Here is an 18,795-nt window from a genome sequence, read left to right as displayed (position 1 = left end):
CTCAGGACAAATTTTAAGTGGGGCCATGGGACAGCAAAGTGGATGTGAGCTGGACAAATCCCACTTTTGCACTGCAAGCTTTCTAACCAGAAGTTGAGCACAGCCCTAAATTTTTGGACTGTTCAGAAACGGAGTCCTTAAAAGAACCACTTAACTGGAAACAACTGGCAGGTGGGTGTGTCTGTACACCAAAAAATGTTTAAATCTAACTCATTTTCAGCACCAGCACAGTCTTGATCTGCTCAGAAAGGGAAAAGTGGGTTTCCAGCAGGCAGACAGACCAGCTTCATCCATTTAATGTTAGCTAAACAGGGATGTTATTGATTTAGGTCCCCAGAATGCAATGTCCTTGGGCAGCCCAGCTCCCATAAAAGTGACTAAAATGACACAGGCCTGCTTGGATTACCAACAGTAATATTTCTGTTCCTGCATTTTTTTCCCCACTAGTACACTTAGAAGCTGATGTCAGCAGGTTTTTTATTCCAAAGTCAGTCATGAGGACCAGCCACTGCCAGTGCTAAAGCCCTGCAATGTCCAGTGCAGGAATGTGGGCCTGAGGAGGGGGCTGGCTGATGTCTCAGCAGGTCATGCCTGTTTCCTGGCACCAGCTGCCAGACCCAAAGCCCCAGTTCCTTTTCCCAGGCCGTGCTGAGGGCACAGAAACTCTCCTTAGCCTATAGGTCAATCTGTGCTTGGGATGTCCTGAAGTCCTACAGCACTTCCTTGCTGTTTGAGAAGAGGAAAGCAAGCAGCTACCTTTGGGGAAGGCACATTGCTATGCTTTTTGTGACTTTGACCCCTCTTGTTGCTGATTTGTGTCACTTGAGTGTCTCACTCCAGTCTTTATTGCAGCACATGGCAGATCCAGCTCCCTGCAGGGGGAACTTCTGGCCCTGTGCCTTCCCTGTGTTGATCCTCAGTTCCTTCTGATCCTCTGGCACCTGGCTTGTCACAGGCTTGTCACCTGGCTTGTCACAGACATGGCATTCCCAGTGTTCCCCAGGCCTGCTTGGTTAAGTCTGAGAGCTTGTCCTGTTGCTTTCTCCTCCCTTTCAAGGTGTTGTTCCATCATGAATCTACAATGACAGAGGCACTAAGGGAAATTCCCAGCACAGCCTAAATAATCTCAGTTAGATAGATGGCAACTCCCCAGCCTAAATAATCTCAATTAGATAGAAGATGGCAAGTACACAACCTGCTCCTCCCAAGCTTGGCTTTATCCAGTCCCAAACTGCCCGTGCCCTTGGGAATGCAATAACTGGGTAGGGTCCTGGTTCCAGAGCACCATGATTTTCTCATACTCTTGAAGCAAAAGCTTTTGGTTATTGACAGAATCTAGAATAATAAATAATGGAAAAGTGAAATTGCTAAAAAAAAAGTCAGCTGAAGACTTGAGTCTCATCTCATCAGTTCCAACAGGAACAGAACACCGTATTTCCTAGGACCTTGGCCTTGATCACAGCATGCAGGAAGGGATTGGTAGGTAGCTCAGGTTTTTCTGGATCATAGTGTCAGTCAGTTCCAGGGGTGGGGAAAGCGAGTCTGAAACAGGCAAAATGCCCTTTCTCAGTCACAGATATCCTGGCACACAACAATGGAGGAATTGCTTAAATCCCACTGATTCCAACAGGAGGCAGCTGCCTCAATAAATGGAGTGTCTTATCCTCAGCCATGTATTTCTCTGTCCCACTTGCTGCCTCTCTCTGAGAAGGGAATATGCATGAGGAGCCCATCTGAATGCTGTTTGGGAGCATTCCCAAATGCTCCTCTGTGGAAGGGGAGGTCTGGCTTCTCCTGCTCTCATTTTCAGAGAGTTCCCAAAGTCTAGACTCCACATGGTGGTGGTAGGGGGGTTTTTATTGAAGTAGAAGGTTAAAAAGGATAGATTCAGTAGATTTTCTCTCTTGTTTGATTGTGCTCAAAGAGATCATCCTTCTGTATAATCATACCAAGGTCAGTTCTGTTGTTGACTGCACTGGCCACCCTCTCCCCCCTGCAGGTAGAAGAGACTCCAAATTACATGACAAAACAAGAACAGCAGATTCTTTCAGAATGCACAATTGTAAAAATAAAGATTTTATTTGTAAAGCATCTTCAAGAAAATTGTTAAAAATACCACTTCTTTTTCCCCCCCAAGACATTAAATACATTTTGCATGAACAGTCCCAGGGTTGTTCAAGCCTGCTGTACATGGTCTCTATTTAACACTATTTACAAGGACATCAGAAAGGTTTACTGACAATGAGGATTTGCTATTCAAAGCAGATTCCTCAAAAAAGAAATAAAGGAGTATTAACATAAGAGAGCACTCATTTTTATTTTCAGTGGAGCTCCCTGGAGAACTTGTATTTACTGACAGAATACATTGTTGAGTGACTGCTCAGTGAGTAGAACACCAGAGCTAGCTATATTTAAAAGCCACATAATGTAAGTTTAACAAGTACTAATCACTCTCTTCCCACCAGTGAGGTGTCTGTGACTCCACACCCCAGATCTTAATCAGGATAGACAAGCTGACCCTACATGGAAGGAAAGGGAGAGCAAGGCATGCAAGACCCTGTTTCATAGGTCCCTGCTACTAAAAATAATATTCCAGACAGGATCCTCAGCAGGGCTGTCCCAGGAGCTGTGTTACAGCACGGGGAAGGAGGGATGAGAAGAATGAAGGCTGGCTGCACATGGAGCAGAGCAGAGTTGCTTGTGCACCTCCACACTGCTTGTGCTGCAGTTCTGGCACCAGTGTACTCTAATCTGTGCCAAATAACCACAACCTAATCCCCCAAAAACCAGGGCTGTTCAGGGCCTGTGAGCCAGGGCCTCAACATCATGGGATGCTCAGTGCCTCAACAGGAATTCCAAATGTAGGCAGACTGACAAAATATACAGATACAGGGAGAGCTGGTTTGAAATGAAACACATAAATCCTGCTGGAAATATGCACAGCAGTAAACTGCCCCTTTATCATCTGTTCAGCACATTCCAAGCAGGAAAAACTCCACCATCGTAGGGACAGAATGTATCTTCACCAGGATAAAATTGCATTATATGGCACGTCCTTGCTCAGCCAACCATTTCTGACAGGCAACAATAGGTGAGTGAAATACTTTTGGCTCAAATTAACCTAATGTTTGCCTTCCCCATCTCTGAGATTATGCTGTGAAAGCACAGCTGTATTTAGCATGCTATACATTTGACACATATAAGCAGTTATTTCTTCATAGCCCAGCAATTATAGAAACCTTGAATTCAGGAGCCTCCTAATCAAGTTTCTGGTCCACCAGACTTCTCTAGCAAGTCCACATAACAGAGATGTATCCAATTTTTCTCCAAACTCCTAATCAAGCTTTAATGTTAATTACTCTGGGCTCATTCTGCAGTCACAGGAGAGAAAAAGGCATATATATACATATATATGTATATATATGCCTTTTAATATATATACATATATTATACATATATATATATGTATGTATATATATAATTTTATATAGTGATAAAAGTCTCAGGGGAGGTGAATCACCCTTGGGCAAGTGCACAAAACTCAACAGGATGACTCTGGGCTCAGCTGAGCATTCAGGTGACCTGCCACAGCTACCAGGCTCAGTCACCCTGTTTTCAGTGTCACCTAAATACAGTATTGAGTAGTTTGGGTCTTGTCTCTCTAGATTTTCAGTGTTAAGAGTCATTGCAGTACCTATAGGGGATAGGCTGAAGAGAAGTTTCTCTGTTCCTCACTCTACCACGTGTACAATGTGGAAAAATCCATACCTGTTTAAAGGAAGATTCATGAGGTGTTGTTAGAAGCTCAGGAATTTGGCAATGGACATTGGGAAGGAAAGGGTGGAATTATTCTATGTTATTATGCACAGTTAACGACGAATTACAAGATAAATATATTAATTTTCTGCCTCGCCCAAAATATTTAAGTGAAACTGATGGTTTATCTTAGAAGTGCTTGTAGACAAACATTCCGATGAGTCCTGAGGGTTCAACCAAGTATTTACCTGATCTTCTCCTCACATGGATGTAAAACACTATTGCCAGGAGAATCAGCACTAATGCAACTCCAAGTAAAACTCCAAGGACAATCACTGCTACTCTCCAGGAGGAGCTGTTGTCAGTTGATGACTGAACAGACAGAGCTGGGAATTTAAAGCACATTTTAGGAATGTTAGCTAGAAAGAGCAAAAAAGTGGGTGTAAGAAATCCTGGAGCCCTAAGTGACAGCTGTGTTTCACTGCTTGGCAGCTTTGAAACTTTTCAATAATATTGAAAATATTTTTGTATGTGGTGAAGATTTGTTAACTGGAAATCTTTTCTGAGGGTCCTTGTGATCTCTTGGTGACACCCATAACAGCTGCTCTGAGGATTTACTGGATGGAATGGTGTAACTTGAGAGTTTTTAGATCCTTAAGTGTGAAGAGAACCCATCCTTTGAGTCTGGAACTGGGTATGTGTAATGACTCTTTAAAATAGGTCCATAATCTGTATTAAATCACTGTACTTTCAGTGAATGTTTTAATAGGTTACTTGAACTATCTGAATCTCTTAAAAGAGAGAAGTTAACTTATCATCTTAATTTAACAGCAGTAGATCTGGCCCTTTAATCCCCACACCATTACAGAAAAGCTGTTTCTGCATCACTTACTTTGCACTTCACTTTGGCTCCCATACTTGCTCCTTAGCACGTTACTCAGGTGGGTCTGTATATAATCCACATCCATGGCTTTTTCTTTTGGCAGCAGAAAGAGAAAATCAACAATCACACTGCCAGGTCTGAACCCCAGCACAAAAACGTCAGAGTGGTTATTCCCCAGTTCAGCGTGCATTGCTGCAACAACCTGTGCGAGGTGAAATAGAAATTTATTCCACTTGTCAGTCAGCTGAGGCAGAGCAGGAACACACACATCCTGCACACATCAGAGTATTTATTAAATTTTCCTCACTTGCTACTCTTTCAAGGTAATTGCTTTGGGATAACAAATAAAAACACTTAGGGAAAGAGGATTCCAGAGCGATGCATTGTCTGTGATTGAAAATGTGAAATCTGAGCTTGACTTCCAAAGCTCCAATCTGTTTAGCTAGTTATCAATGAATAATGCATTAAAACAAGTTGTCCTCCTCCACAAACCCATATGGGACCCCGACTGTACAAAATTTGGAATCTACAAAGAGCACCCAATATTTCCAAAGTTATGTTCAGTGTCCCCTAACTTTTTTTTAACATGTGCAACTAAACTTCAGCTGTGGTTCTGCATGCACTACCAGCACAGAACTTCATGTGAGAGGTTTAAAACTTATTTTTGTCACCAGATTTTCAAAGTCATGGTGTTACAGAATACCTTTGCAAAGAGAGACAAGGGTGTGATTTGCCTCTCAATCATTCTGGCATAAACCAAGTGTATTCCTATGGCATCAATCAAAATCAAATCAATTACACTGATATCTCCAAAAGTAGAGCCTCCCTTAGTGCTTTCATATGGATATAAAGCAAGAGCAAGCAGTCCCCTTTTTTAAGTAAGACTGGTTGAAATGTTTTTGTCAGGACTGATCTTTTCAGAAAATTAGGTGTTTGATTCAACCCACTAAGGGAAGCTATCTTCTCCCTGTGGATAAATATGGTATTTTACCTGAAAAGTCTGAAAGATTACTATTTTTCATAGATGATAACAAACCTTGTTCTGAGTCACTGCTCAGTTATCTGCTTCCATCTTTGCTATGGAATAAACCCCCCATTCCAAACTTTACATCCCTTTAAGTTCTTTGGCCAGAGGCTCTAGAAATTATTTTCTTTTCCTCTCCTTGATGAGCAGTCTAGATAGGAAACCTGACTTATGCAGGCAAAACTGTAACATTTCAAAGCTACAACTACAGAGTGGTAGTACTGTGGAATATAAAAGAAATAGTTCAACATTCAAAATCGGAAAAAAAATCCAATAGAGAAAATAGAGAAATTGTCTATATTTTCAATCATGTTAGTACAGCCTCTCTTTGATTTTGCCATTTTTTTGAAGAAAAGCTGACACTTTGCATGAGGTGAAAGCTTATTAAAAGCCAGTAAAGGAAATTCCTGCTGCGTTCAGTCAGGTTGGAGGAAACCTTTTACATCCACCAAAATAAATTTTCTATCCATGGAGTGGAGATCTTAACAGTCATAAGACAAGGTTACCTCCGAGTTGGCGTGGTGAGAACAAATTAATTACTGCTTTTGAAATCTGTGGAGTTTCTTAGCTAAAGGGTATGATCATCACACTAAAAATACCTGTGTCAGTTATTTAAAGTAGTCTACCCCAATCCCACGGTAGATTTACCTTTCCAGCAGGTCTATATGCATCAGGATTCCTGAGAGGTGTCAAAATTATTAAGTTTTTTTTAACATGCTGCTAAAGACAGTTGAGTGGCAGGCTGGTGCTTCTGCCTGTCAGCATTACTAGCTCAAAGCTTCCACTTTCTCTCCTCATTTTCCCCCTGAGATGGACCCCTTGATACTTTGTCCAATCCTGCAGCCACTTCCATGAGGTGAATTGCCAGTAATCTGGACTTACTGTACACACTTGCAAAGTTTTCGTGTTTCCAAAACTGTGCTGAAATGATGGGTTTGAGTAACATCCTTTTTTTTTGTCTCCACAGGCATCAGTTAGTGAAGTGGAAGAAAATAAACAGAATGGGAGGTTCCTTGCAAAAATAGAATTTTAAAGTGCCTTTCACTAAGTAACTTATATTTGAGGATGGCTTAGGGAATATAGTCCTCCTCATTGGACAGCAAGCTCTCTGTCCTTCTCAGATTTTGTGCTTCCTATACTGTTTTTTTCTTTTTCACCTGTCAGAGTCCTGATTTAGCAATGAATGTAGGAGACTAAGGCTGCTAATCACAAGCCTTTCTGCAGTTCATTCATTGACAAAGAAGATTGCATCAACTTACCTCTGTTTTGAAACGTTCAGCCATTGTTATGTAGCTTTCACTATCAGAGTTATAAAGTGTATTATTAAATGTCTCATTTTTTAACCAAACTCTGCAGGCAAATGCTTGGTTATCTGGAAAAAATAAAAAAAAAGAAGAAACAATTAGGTGAATTCCAGGATTACCTCCACAATTGGTCTTTGGACTTTAATATCTCATGTATTTATAATATGAATTGAGAAACCCAGAAAGTAATGTAATAATAATAATAATAATAATAATAATAATAATAATAATAATGTGGTGTATCATGTATGTGGCTTTGGAACCTTCAGAGCTGAATCTCTCCAAGTTTGTCAGCCATCACAATCCTCATGACTTGTTCACCATTCCTGTATTATTTAGGGTGCATCCCACTCCCTTATTCAACGGCCACTCTCCCACTGATTCCAGCAGAAGTAACACCAGTCTGTTCGACTCTGCAAGGCTCTGAGTGAGTTTAAATCCTCCTGAGTAGGTGGATGAGCCCTGAGCCAAAAGAAGAAAGCTTTACATAGAAAAGTCCAGACTAAAATAGAGCTGGAAGCTGACACTGAAGTTTGATGGAGGCAGCTTCTTCACCAAAGAAGTGTGAACTTCAGATGCTGTGTGAACTGACAAAATAAAGCAGATGGCAAAATACTCCTGGGAGATACTATATTGTGAAATAATACCCCGTAGTTATGGATAAACAAATGTTAAGGTTCTATAAACTTACTGGAGCATACAATGCTTTTCAAGTCAGAACAGCCAGTACTTTGTGCTAAACACAACTCAGTTCTTTTGAAGCAGGAACCAGAATCTGCAAAATAAATGTAAAAATCAAGATAATCACTTCTGTGCATGCATTATTAGTGCTAATAAGAAAATTATTGAATAGGTGAAAGTCTTTAATTATGGCCAAGGAGTCACCTAAGCAGCAGTTCCTTTGGCCCAGTGAGAACTTAGAATTGCAAATCATAAAATTGGAGCACATCAAAAGAGAGGCAGGTGGTGGGTGGGTAGGTGGTATTTGAGAATTCACTGAAATAGCATTGAGAACTCTAATTTCTTATGAGAGCTAAATATATAGGTTGTGCTATTACGTGCTTGCACAACTCAGGTAAGCTAGATGGAGTTTTCAGATGTAAAAGTCATCTGCAATTTATTTTGGAAAAAGATATGCATCATGGAGTCTCAAAACCTCAGTATGATTGTCTGGACTTGCTGATCTGAATTATTTTGAAGGGTCAAAACCCATTAAAGGCTGGTATAGCAGGTTTTATGTGGTTATCTCATTGGATTATATCTCTAGTTCTCATAGAATTGAACATAATCTTTAATTTCACATGAAATATGGATCACTTGGTTTTCTTGCTCTTTTTAATTAGCTTACAAACAATTTTCTGGTAAGGCAGATGGCTCCAGATTGCAAAGGGAAACAATTTTTTATTTTTCTTGAATAGAGAAAGTAATAAATGAAAGCCAGTGGACTGAAGAATTGAAAGATTTCAATGGAAATAATGATAAGGATTCCTTGGCTTTGTGGTCCAAAAGACTAAGAGAGGGTAAGTCCATCAGAAGGAACCCCGCAGTCCCACTGCCAAAATAATTGCCCTAGAAAGGTTTTGAGAATAATCAGACAATCCATTAGAGAGCTCAAAAAATAAAGGATTGCAGCAAGGACATTTATGTTTTATAGGTCAAGAAATGCTGGAAGAAAGCAACAATTGCCAAAAGTCGAGTTAGATCTTTCAAGTTATATAAAAAGAAATCGTGAGCACTTTCTCAGCCACTGGGAAAGAATGATAAAGTGCAGCACAGTTTTATCAAACGTGGATCATGCCAGAATAACCCAGTGGCATCCTTTGCAGGCTGACTTTTAGATCTCTGCCAGTGATGGAGAAGCAATAGTATACAGTGCCAAGTGGCAATTTGTTTAGTGGAAAAAGTTTTTTCTAAGGGAATTGGCTGAGGGGGAGATGGCAATGGGGAGTTTTAAAAGGAGAAACCTTGATTTAAAGGGATACTATGTGTCATGTTCCTTCAGAATCAGTTTCAGTACAGAGACATAATTAAACTGTTTGCCTTAATGTCTATAACCTAGGATGAAATTAAAAAGGTAACAGTGACAACTAAGGACTGCCTGCATTCACAAGAGCATGTAGAACCTAAACTTCACACTACCAGAATATTTTCTGGTAAATTTGCAACCAAAATATCCTGACTTCTGTATAGAATTATCTGGCTCAATAATACAACATGATCAGAAATTTTACAGAGCAAGCTCTCACACTTGCAAATTCCTGTTTAATTCAAGCAGTCCCATCCGAATAAGGGGATGAATCAAATAAATAAAAAAATAACTTGCAGGAACAAGAGTCTGTGAGATCAAATCCAGATCATATGGCAACAAGATACTGCGAGTTTATATTAATTAAAAAGAGATGCCAGGGTGGTGGAGGAGGTACCTGTTCGGACAGTGACTGAAGCAGGATTGTTCTCAGCACAGGATGACACTGACACAGAAATGTCATACACATGGCCAGGAAGCAGGTTTTGAAACACAGCTTTTGTCTCATTTGTAGTTGCTGTACGAATCTCCTTTCCACCATCCTTGACAGAGATGTTGTAGAAGCTGCTTTTGCTGCTGCTGGTCCAGCTGAGCTGTATTTCTTCTGCAGTCACATTCTGAACTTTGATGGACACGGTCACTGCAAAGTGTGAAAGTTTCATGCAGCTGAGAGCAGCTCATTTCACTTCTGCAATTCTACTCATTTATTATTGAAGAAAAAAATACTAATGAAACCAATATAAATTTATTTAAATAATATTGTGTGTTTTTTTGGAGCTGATTTCAGTTTTCTACCTCTTTCTCCCAAAAGAGCAGAAGAGAACCATTTGCTCTACAGACAGAAACCATACATTAATGTACTTTGTTTGATGGCTCCAAAACACAAATGGGTGACATTCTGCTTGCTCCTAGCCTTTGTAACTGCAGGCAAAGTGTGGTAAATGGTCAGAATTTAACAATGTTGCTTTTAGATAATAGAGAATTGATGAGGCTGGTCGAGAAAAACATGAATGTTCTGATGTGAACTGGTATTTGACTCATCCTGATATCCTCAGGAGGATGGATTTTTAAAATACCACCAGAAAAACCTAAATTCAGAGCAGTAGAGAGGCATTTATTAAATGTGCTTCATAATAGGGTTAAGAAAACTTACCTATCATAGTGGTTTATGCCTGCAAGCAGGCACCCAGTGAGCATTTACTGGGTCCAAGAGAGCTTTACCAAGGTGTAGAAACTGCCTTGATTGATATTTGCATAATTATGCATTTTTGTGATTTTATCAGGCTTCCCTTTCTGAAATTATATCCAGGACTATTATCCCCTTGGACTAATAGATCTTGAAGAATTCTTATGTGCTCTAAAAGTGAGAAGTCGTGCTGCCTTTGTTTTTCAGGTGCATAGTACAAAAAAGGCTGCATCCTTCTCTTTTCCATCCTTGCTTTACTTTTTTATTCATTGAAAAATGATGAAAGGTTCATTGCTGCATATTCTTTGAATGTGGGCAGATAGCCCTTTGGCAAAAAAATTAAAGATGCGCTAGAAAAAAATTAGTATTGGAACAAATGAGAATCGAGTTAGCAAAAAAAAAAAAAAAATCAGCTGGATTCTCCCAAGGAAGGGACTGCCTCTAGTATTCCATAAAAGGAAATTTCAAGACCAAAATCAACAAAACCAATAAAAACCAACAGAAACCAATAAAACCTCCTATTACCATAACTTGGCATAACCACATAGCATTTTACCCCTGTGGCACTGCCTAACACAAGGTGTGCCATTTCAAAAGCAACTCTGGACAGGAGCTGCAGCTTTTCAAAAAATAGACAGATGCAGGGATTCATATTCCTGGATTAAATTCCCATCTTAAAAAAGACATTGTAAAAAGCTCAAATTCCAACCAAAAATAACAATAATGAAATAAAATTATACTCGGTTCTTCCAAAAATAAATTTAGTATCGTGTGTTAAAATACTCACAGCAAGTAGAAGAAGGATTAGCAGATGTTGGCACACTAAGGTTCGTCGTGGATGTGGAAGGGAGGGAGTGGGCGGTGTTGGCAGTGGGCTCAGTTGTCCTGTCCTCCTGGTTCATGGTGGAACTTTCCCCTTCTCCAGGAGGAGTGGTGACATTGCTGCCTGCAGAGGCCAGGGCTGTGGAGGGGTGTCCAGGTGCTGGTGTCTCCGTGCTGCTGCCTGGTGCAGGTGAGCGGCTGGGTGCAGTGGTTTCTGAGGCAGGAGAGGGGATGGAGGCAGAAGAGACTGGGTTCGTGCTGGCTGTGCTGGGAGCTGGGCTGGGTGTCACCTCCTCTGCTGTCACAGTGTCTGACCCCGTGTCTGTAACACCAGCAGTGGAGAACACGAGGGATGCGGATGGGTGGGATGTGGTGGCCAAGAGCATCTCAGTGGTGCTGCTGGTGCCACTTTGCTGTGGGCTGGCAGTCACAGGTGAGGAGCCCTCAGGAGAGGAGGAGGAGGAGTGGCTCGTCACTGCTGAGCCGAAGGACGGGGAGGAAGCAGTGCCACTCTCTGGGCCAGTGGTGGTGCCAGTTCCTGTTGTTGGGAATGCTGGGCTCACTGCACCACTCCTGGATGTCCTCAGTGAGCCCCCTCCTGACGTTATTGCCATGGTTGTAGTGTCTGTCCTCCCTTCTCCACCCGTCACCTTCATTGTGGACATCAGGGGTGTGGAAGGGAGGGAGTGGGTGGTGTTGGCAGTGGGCTGGGTTGTTGTTATGTCCCCCTGGGTCGTGGTGGAGCTCTCCTCATCTCCATGAGGAGTGGTGGCACTGCTGCCTGCAGAGGCTGTGGCTGTGGAGGGCGAGGGGCTCCCCGTGGGAGGTGAGGTGGCCGTCCCCTGCACCTTGGGCTGTCCCGTTGGGAGGGCTGTGGAGGGGTGTCCAGGTGTTGGTGTCTCCATGCTGCTGCCCAGAGTGGGTGAAGGCCTGGCCTCGGTGGTACCTGAGGCAGGAGAGGTGCCAGAGGTGGAAGCCACAGGGCTGGGGGTAGTTGGACTCTGTGTCGTGGCCTCTATTGTCCCAGAGCCAGTCTCTGCAGCTTGGCCAGTTCTGTTGTTGCTGATTGTGCCCCTCAAGACATTTTGGTCATTTAGGTGGCTCTCAGAGGTGGCAGTCATTGTGCCTTGTCCCTCTAATGCCATTGGGGTACCTGTCAGAATTTCAGAAATGTGGATTATGGATTGTTGCCCTGTAATTCTGTGAAGTACTTCAATAGTCTACCAAGTGTGACTGTGTTCTTGTGTGAAAAATTCACTCACTGTTCTCATCTTCTATGTTATTCCTTTCCTTCCTCATTTCCCCCTTCATATTCTTTGCTATTCCTCAACTACCACAAAATCTCTGTTACTTCCTTTCCCACTTGCATAAATTTGAGGAGATCTTACCAATTTCCTGGTAATACTTTTTTTTTCTGTATAAATGTAGAGATTTATATTAGGTTTCTATTCCTAGTCTACTTTTTTTTTCAATTTTCTATGTATTTTTCTTCTCATAAATATTATTTACAGTAAGGAAAGGGTTTAGTGGTGGACTCATCGGTGTTAGGTTTAAGGTTGGACTCGATCCTCAAGACCTTTTCCATCCTAAATAATTCTATGATCCTATGATTGCTCTACAGTAAAATTCCTAGAGAATTAACAGGAAAATTAAAAATTAGCAGAATGAATTTTTCAGCACAATTTTCTCCTTACCTGTTTGCGCATATTTTATTGCTTCAATTTCTTTACTTTGCAAGGTATTTATTTCTTTTGTAATTACTTTCTGTCAGGCAGGAGACAACAAGTTTTCTAAGGCTATCTTTCAGTTGATGTTCTAAATCTTATTAATCTTGGGTGAAAATTCATTGATTTCCTGTGTTTACTTCTAATTACAAATAAATTGTAACTCCTGTAGTTGCCAAGTGTGAAGGTGACAACATTTCTAACACTCTCAAATTTTCTTTAAAAGGCAAATCAAACCCTTTTTCCTTTGTGATTAAATAGTCAGGCTAATTTGGGCTTATTTAATTTACGTGATCTGGTAATTCAACTTTAATTTAGAAGAGTGGCTTTGCTCCTGTTAAAAACCCAGACATATCCTTCTGCCCTATTGCAATTTTACTCCTTAGCAACACTTATTTATTATCCTGGATCCTTGGGTTTGGCTGAATGAAATGTAGAGGATTCTCAGAGAGGGTGTACTGGAGCAGCTCTATCAAATTCTTAAGGACCACATTAATTAACTGCTTTTGACTCTATTCACCTGTAAAATCAAGGTGGTATTTTCATATTGTTTTAATGTCAACATAGAAACTTGTAATGTTACAATTCATGTTTTTCAAAACTCTTCCTACAGACTGATTTCTTTTTTACACCCAAATTCAGATTGATTTGTAAGTTCCTGTGCTTCTATCTCCCAGATTTTTAACAGCAGGTATTGATCAGTCAAGAAACTTGTGTTCATCTGCACTGAATGACATGAAACCAGACATTAAGAATAAAATAATGCAGCCCTCTGAATTTCTATATATTTTTTTAAATCTCTGGCAGTGCAGTGAGAACACAGCACAGTAAATACAACCTAATCCATGCTTTTTAATGTGTTTTTTCCTAAAGAGTCTTTCAGAGAAGAAAAATAGGCAAAATGCATCATTCATAACTAAGCCTAGGGGTAAAAAAAGTTATAAAATCTGGTCAGACACTACATGTTTGATCTTTTAGATGAGTTTTCTGAATACTTTGCTCTCATTCTTTTACCTACTTACAGCTTTGTATCCCTACTAAAATATCTGCTGAAATCCAATGCATTCAAGCTAAACAAAACAAAACAAAACAAAAACAAAAAAAAAACCAAAAACAAAATAACAAAAAACAACAACAAAAAAAAAAACCCCAAAAAACTACAACCCTGTAAATATTGCATGCTATTGGATTTACATTTATTTTTAGCAGCCCCCCTTCCTTGATTATAATTTCGAATGTTTCTCAATGACATCCTCTAAATGGATAGCGACAATAAATAACCAAATTAATTTCTACTTACAGAGGAGAAGAGAGAGGATGAGATGCCAGAGGTAATTCTGAGTGCCCATGTTGAGTGTTCCCCTCCTTGCAGTGCCGGTCCCGTGCGTGAGAGTGGCATTTTGAATGGAGCACTTTGGGAATTTAAGCAGGGGCGAGGCTGCCAGTGTTACCTCCCAGCCCCTGCCAGTCCCGCACGCACGCTGGGACCGCAGCCAACGTCACGAAAATCTCACACCTGACCTGTTCTGTAATAAATCACAGCGTTTTCTGTTGAAGCAGGCTTGCTTTTCCTTCATGGAGGAAGGTCAGAGTGTGATCAAAGGTGAGTCAAAGACAGGAAGAATTTAGTGAGCAGGGCAACACATCTGAAGACCCTTTTGTTCAGGGTATTCAATAACTAAAATATTTTAACAACCTTGGGTCTGGGCAATGCATGACTAAGATCCAGAACTGAGGAGCCTTGCATCCAAAAGTCTTGCCCTAATCAATAGATCCACCTTTTTTCCCTTCATATTTTCCTGTATTATTAATTATTTGGGAGCAAATGTTTAAATATTCAGTTCTAACTTGCATGTTTATTGTATTTGAACAACAAATTGCTATAAATGCACCAAACACATGCCAGTTATTGCTTCTGCAATACTGGAAAGAGACTGGAGTGGTTGTAAATCTCCATGATTTCACTTCTTTGAAGCAGGTGGAAAATGCTGGATGACCAGGCTTGTCATTCTTAGCTGAAATTTATCCCCATTTAGCTGAGTTTGTCCCCATTTTCTTTAGCAGGGAAACTGCTCCTAACTATAGGCAGCTGCTGGTCACCAAATCTGGGTCAGAACTTTAACTCAGTGATGTCAAACCTGCCTCTGCATGCCTGGGGCTCATCAGTGATTTAAACATTTACATTTTGTCATCTTTTTAATACCCTACCCTGCCGGAGGTTTATACTGCTAAAAGTCCTCATTAAATCATTTCCAGGGAGATTTTTTTTCCAGCCACACTATGTCAGAGGAATGCTGTCCTGAGTAGGGTGGGATGGGGTGGAGTGGGGCAGAGTAAGGCCTGAAGAGGGAAGATCATTATTTACCTAATTCTTTTTCAGGTTTTTTATAGACCCGCAAGACTTGGCACATCTGTAACTGCATAAATTCCAGATTTTGCTTCAGCAGCTGTTTTCTAAAATTGGTTTCATTTTGGTTTTACTCTGACAGGGAAGTAAGACAAATAAAAATATTCCTTGAAATGAACTTAAGGGTATTGTTTTCTGGTGTGAGACAGCAATTTCAGCTTTGTGCCTTGTCTGAAGTAGAAACTTCTGACTTAGTCAGATCTTTTCTTAGCAATCACTTGTTAACAGATCTATCTGGAATTCTTAAAGATTAAATACAAGCTATTTCTGCTTGCATAAATAATTGGAAATCACATTTTCCCTCTGCTTAGGAGATCAGTGTTGTCAGACTTCTCCCTTTTGGACTTCCGTAAGACCAAACCCAGTCTTTAATTCTTGCTCATGGTATAAGAATTAGAGATTCTTATCTCTAATAAGGTAGGATTATACCACCATGGGGACTATGGTGGTGTAATTCTACACACCAGGGTAGTTTTTGACCCTCAGCCCCTTTCCTGACCTCTGCAGGTCCTACTCACATGCAAATAACCTTTAATGAGCCTGCAGACTGTGGAGTACAGGGTGGGAAATGCCACTCCCTACTTTCTTAACCGGAATTTTCTCTGAAATTACATCCATGGAAACTTGGCTGCAAAGTCTATTAAGTCAAATTCCTAGTATCTTAGAAGCACCACTGGTTTTTAGTGACACTTGTATGAAGTCTCTTGTGAACCTAAAGAAGAAAGCAAGCTCAGATTTTGCAGCATAAGCCCATTTTTACTAACATACAGCAAATGACATGCTGCATTAAAAAAAAAAAAAAAAAAAAAAACCAAAACTCTCTTCTTTTTTTTTTTTTTTTTCCAGGAAATAGAGACAGCAGAGGGGTGGATGTTGCATTAGAGCCTGTTACCAGGGCTGAGGTTCAGATAAGCTCTTGTGTTAGGCAGCCTCAATTCCACACCTTCTCTTCTTTCACCTTGATCAAAACCAAACCAACTTTTAATTCAGCTTGTCATGTACTTTACAGTAAAAGTTGCTTTCTGGTAAACAAAGAACAAGTTTTGCCACATGCCTTACAGGTAAGAGACTTTCCAGTATGAAACTGGTGACCCTTCTCAAATATTTTAAGTTCCTTGTGACTCATCTTACAAATCTTTAAACTCAAGATTTAAATGATCACTTCATTCTTACATTTATTTTTGAAAGATGCTGAAGAAACTCAGGTTTCGCCTAGAGTTGGAAGGTGAAGATACACAAGGGAATAACAAGATTAAATGACATGTAGTTCACCTGCAAAAAACTTTGTCATTCCTTTGGGGCGATCAAAGACTCAGGACTTGGGAAATAAACCTCTCTTTAGATACTAATTTCCATCTGCTTAAAAACACCTTGTTAAAAGCACGTGTTTACCAAGGGTTTAACTTCTCAAAACAAAGAAAGATGAAGCTAAAAGAAATACAGGGGGCAGCTGAATTGGTGAAGGCAGTATCTTGTATTAAATCAAAGAATACAACGTGGAGAAGACCAAAATCCTCATGGGTTTCTAAGCCCTTCAGCCAACTTGAATTAGAAGCAGCAAATGTTGGGGAGAAGTGCTAGTGAAAAATAAACAGCTAGCTGAAAAATAAAAGACTAGCTGAAAAATAAACAACCCATTCTGAGGCACTCAGCTTTCTAATTTTCCCTCCTGACAGCCATCCCCAAGCACTTCCAGACTCTCACTTGTCATTTTGAAAGTCAGAGATGGAATTTCTTGTGGAAATCACAATTTGGGGGAAGTGGATAATGCCGCTTTTACCTTTTTTTATCCTGCAGTAGTACCAAACTTAAATGTCCAAGAACTTCCAAAAACATGTCAGTACTGTCAGTGAGGATGTGCATTGGTCTGTGGGTGTTAGGAGTGAAGGGAAAATGGGCTTTTTAGGTAAGAACTGTACTTCCCATGTGTGTAAAAATGTCTGTAAGTTCACATACCTGTCACTGATAAAAATCAAAATGTGTTTCATTATTATAAAGAAAACCAAAAATGTATTATTTGTGCTAGAATAACACAAACAGGGCTCTGTAGCCAGCCTGTTCCCATAAGGAAATGCTGGTGAATGAAACAGCATTATTATTATTATTATTATTATTATTATTATTATTATTATTATTATAGCTATTATTCCTTAGAAGCAGGATGTACCTGCACTGTCACAAAGTGTGGTCACAATATGGATTTCAGACATTCAAACCCCTCCTGCCTTCTACAATCACTCAAGATTATTATTACTGCTATTGTTGTTGTGGTTGTAATTTTATTTCCATTATTATTATTGATATTGATGTTATAATTTTAACACTAGCTGTGGGTCAGTGACATTTCCAGCTGCCATTCTGCATTATTTACAACCACACTTGTGTAAGAAGTGCCCTACCACTGAATTTTCTCTGCAGTTCCTTAGTGTGTGTGATTTCAGAGGGCTCAGCCCCCCTGAGCTGCATTATTCAGAGGAAACAACTGGGTTTGTTTCTGTATCAGCCTATTACATATTAACTCAGAACCGTCGGTTTTTATTTTATGTTTACTCTCTCATCAATCATAAATCACGAGATCCTTCCATGTCTAAAACTGCTTCCAGAAAAACTACCTTTTGTAATTTCAGTGCCAGAGAGAATGTGGGGTGTTTTTATTCATCAGCTTTCTTATTTCCAATTGATTTGTGCATTTCTAATTTGGTGTGATTTGAAACAGCACAGATATGATAAATTTGGTGACATTTGTGAACAGGGTACAGGGAGTTTAAACAGCCTTGTTTGCAAGCACCCCATAAGTTTGTGAAAGATGTTTCAGCCTAAGATGATTTTGAATTTTCCTGTGATGATGCTCTGGGGCAGCTCAAAGACATCCAGCTCCTTTCTAGGTTAATCCCACTGCCAGGTGGGCTCAGCTCCCCGTGCCTGCTCCAGCTGATTTCTGAGAAACCATTTTGCAAGTCAGATATGAAAACAACAAGGGCTTAGCTGGAATGCAAATTATTCTTCTGGGGCCTGCCAGCATTAATGGGAGGAGGATGGGACCCATAATCTTGTTTTGTTTCTTTGCAGGACTAAATATAATGGAAGGCTCTGTTTCCCTGTTATTGTCTTCCTTCGAGGGCTCCAGCAGGAGATCAATGACTAAGACTTGTCCTCTGCTGTCATTTCTTTGTCTCAGTTCCTCTTTTCCTTCCTCATCTTAATCTGGTCTGGTTTGCTCTCCTGAGGGGTATTAATTCAATAATTTTCCAGGCTAGACTCTGGCATTGGAGACTTTCTCCTCCACCAGCCTGATCTGTCCCTGCTTTCAAGACAAACATATGAGAATCCGGCATATTTATCTAGCAAGAATATACCCAGAAACAATTAAGCTAATGATCCTTCTCTGAAGCACCAGTTCTTTAAATGAATCACCACAAAACAATCCTTCAAATTCCTGTATGAGCCCTGCAAAGGAAAGGTGTGTGAGAAGGTGAGAACCGGGGCAGTGGAGGGGCAGCACCAATCTCTGCTCCCTCTGAACGGTGCCAGGGCTTGAGGGAACGGCATGAAGTGGTGTCAGGAGAGGTTTAGGTTGGATTTTAGGAAAATATTCTTCCTCTAGAGGGTGGTTGGGCACTGAACAGGCTGCCCAGGGAATGGGCATAGCCCCAAGGCTGCCAG

The 18,795-nt window shown here is 40.5% G+C and overlaps 1 protein-coding gene across 1 annotated transcript; it reads right to left on the bottom strand.

Annotated features, from left to right (window-relative positions):
- Positions 1 to 2,055: 2,055 nt before the first annotated feature.
- LOC128802709 (uncharacterized) lies at positions 2,056 to 14,054 on the bottom strand. Its single transcript, XM_053969264.1, has 8 exons — positions 14,026 to 14,054; positions 10,967 to 12,154; positions 9,391 to 9,633; positions 7,659 to 7,742; positions 6,923 to 7,035; positions 4,649 to 4,841; positions 4,005 to 4,142; positions 2,056 to 3,768 (listed from the first exon to the last, which is right to left on the bottom strand). Exons 2-8 carry the CDS (start codon positions 12,144 to 12,146, stop codon positions 3,737 to 3,739), a joined length of 1,983 nt encoding a protein of 660 aa, XP_053825239.1. The 5' UTR covers positions 12,147 to 12,154; positions 14,026 to 14,054; the 3' UTR covers positions 2,056 to 3,736.
- Positions 14,055 to 18,795: the final 4,741 nt, after the last annotated feature.

Source organism: Vidua macroura, chromosome 2 (genome assembly GCF_024509145.1).
Source record: "Vidua macroura isolate BioBank_ID:100142 chromosome 2, ASM2450914v1, whole genome shotgun sequence".
Classification (NCBI taxonomy): Eukaryota; Metazoa; Chordata; class Aves; order Passeriformes; family Viduidae; genus Vidua; species Vidua macroura.
This window is presented reverse-complemented; position numbering and strand designations above follow the sequence as displayed.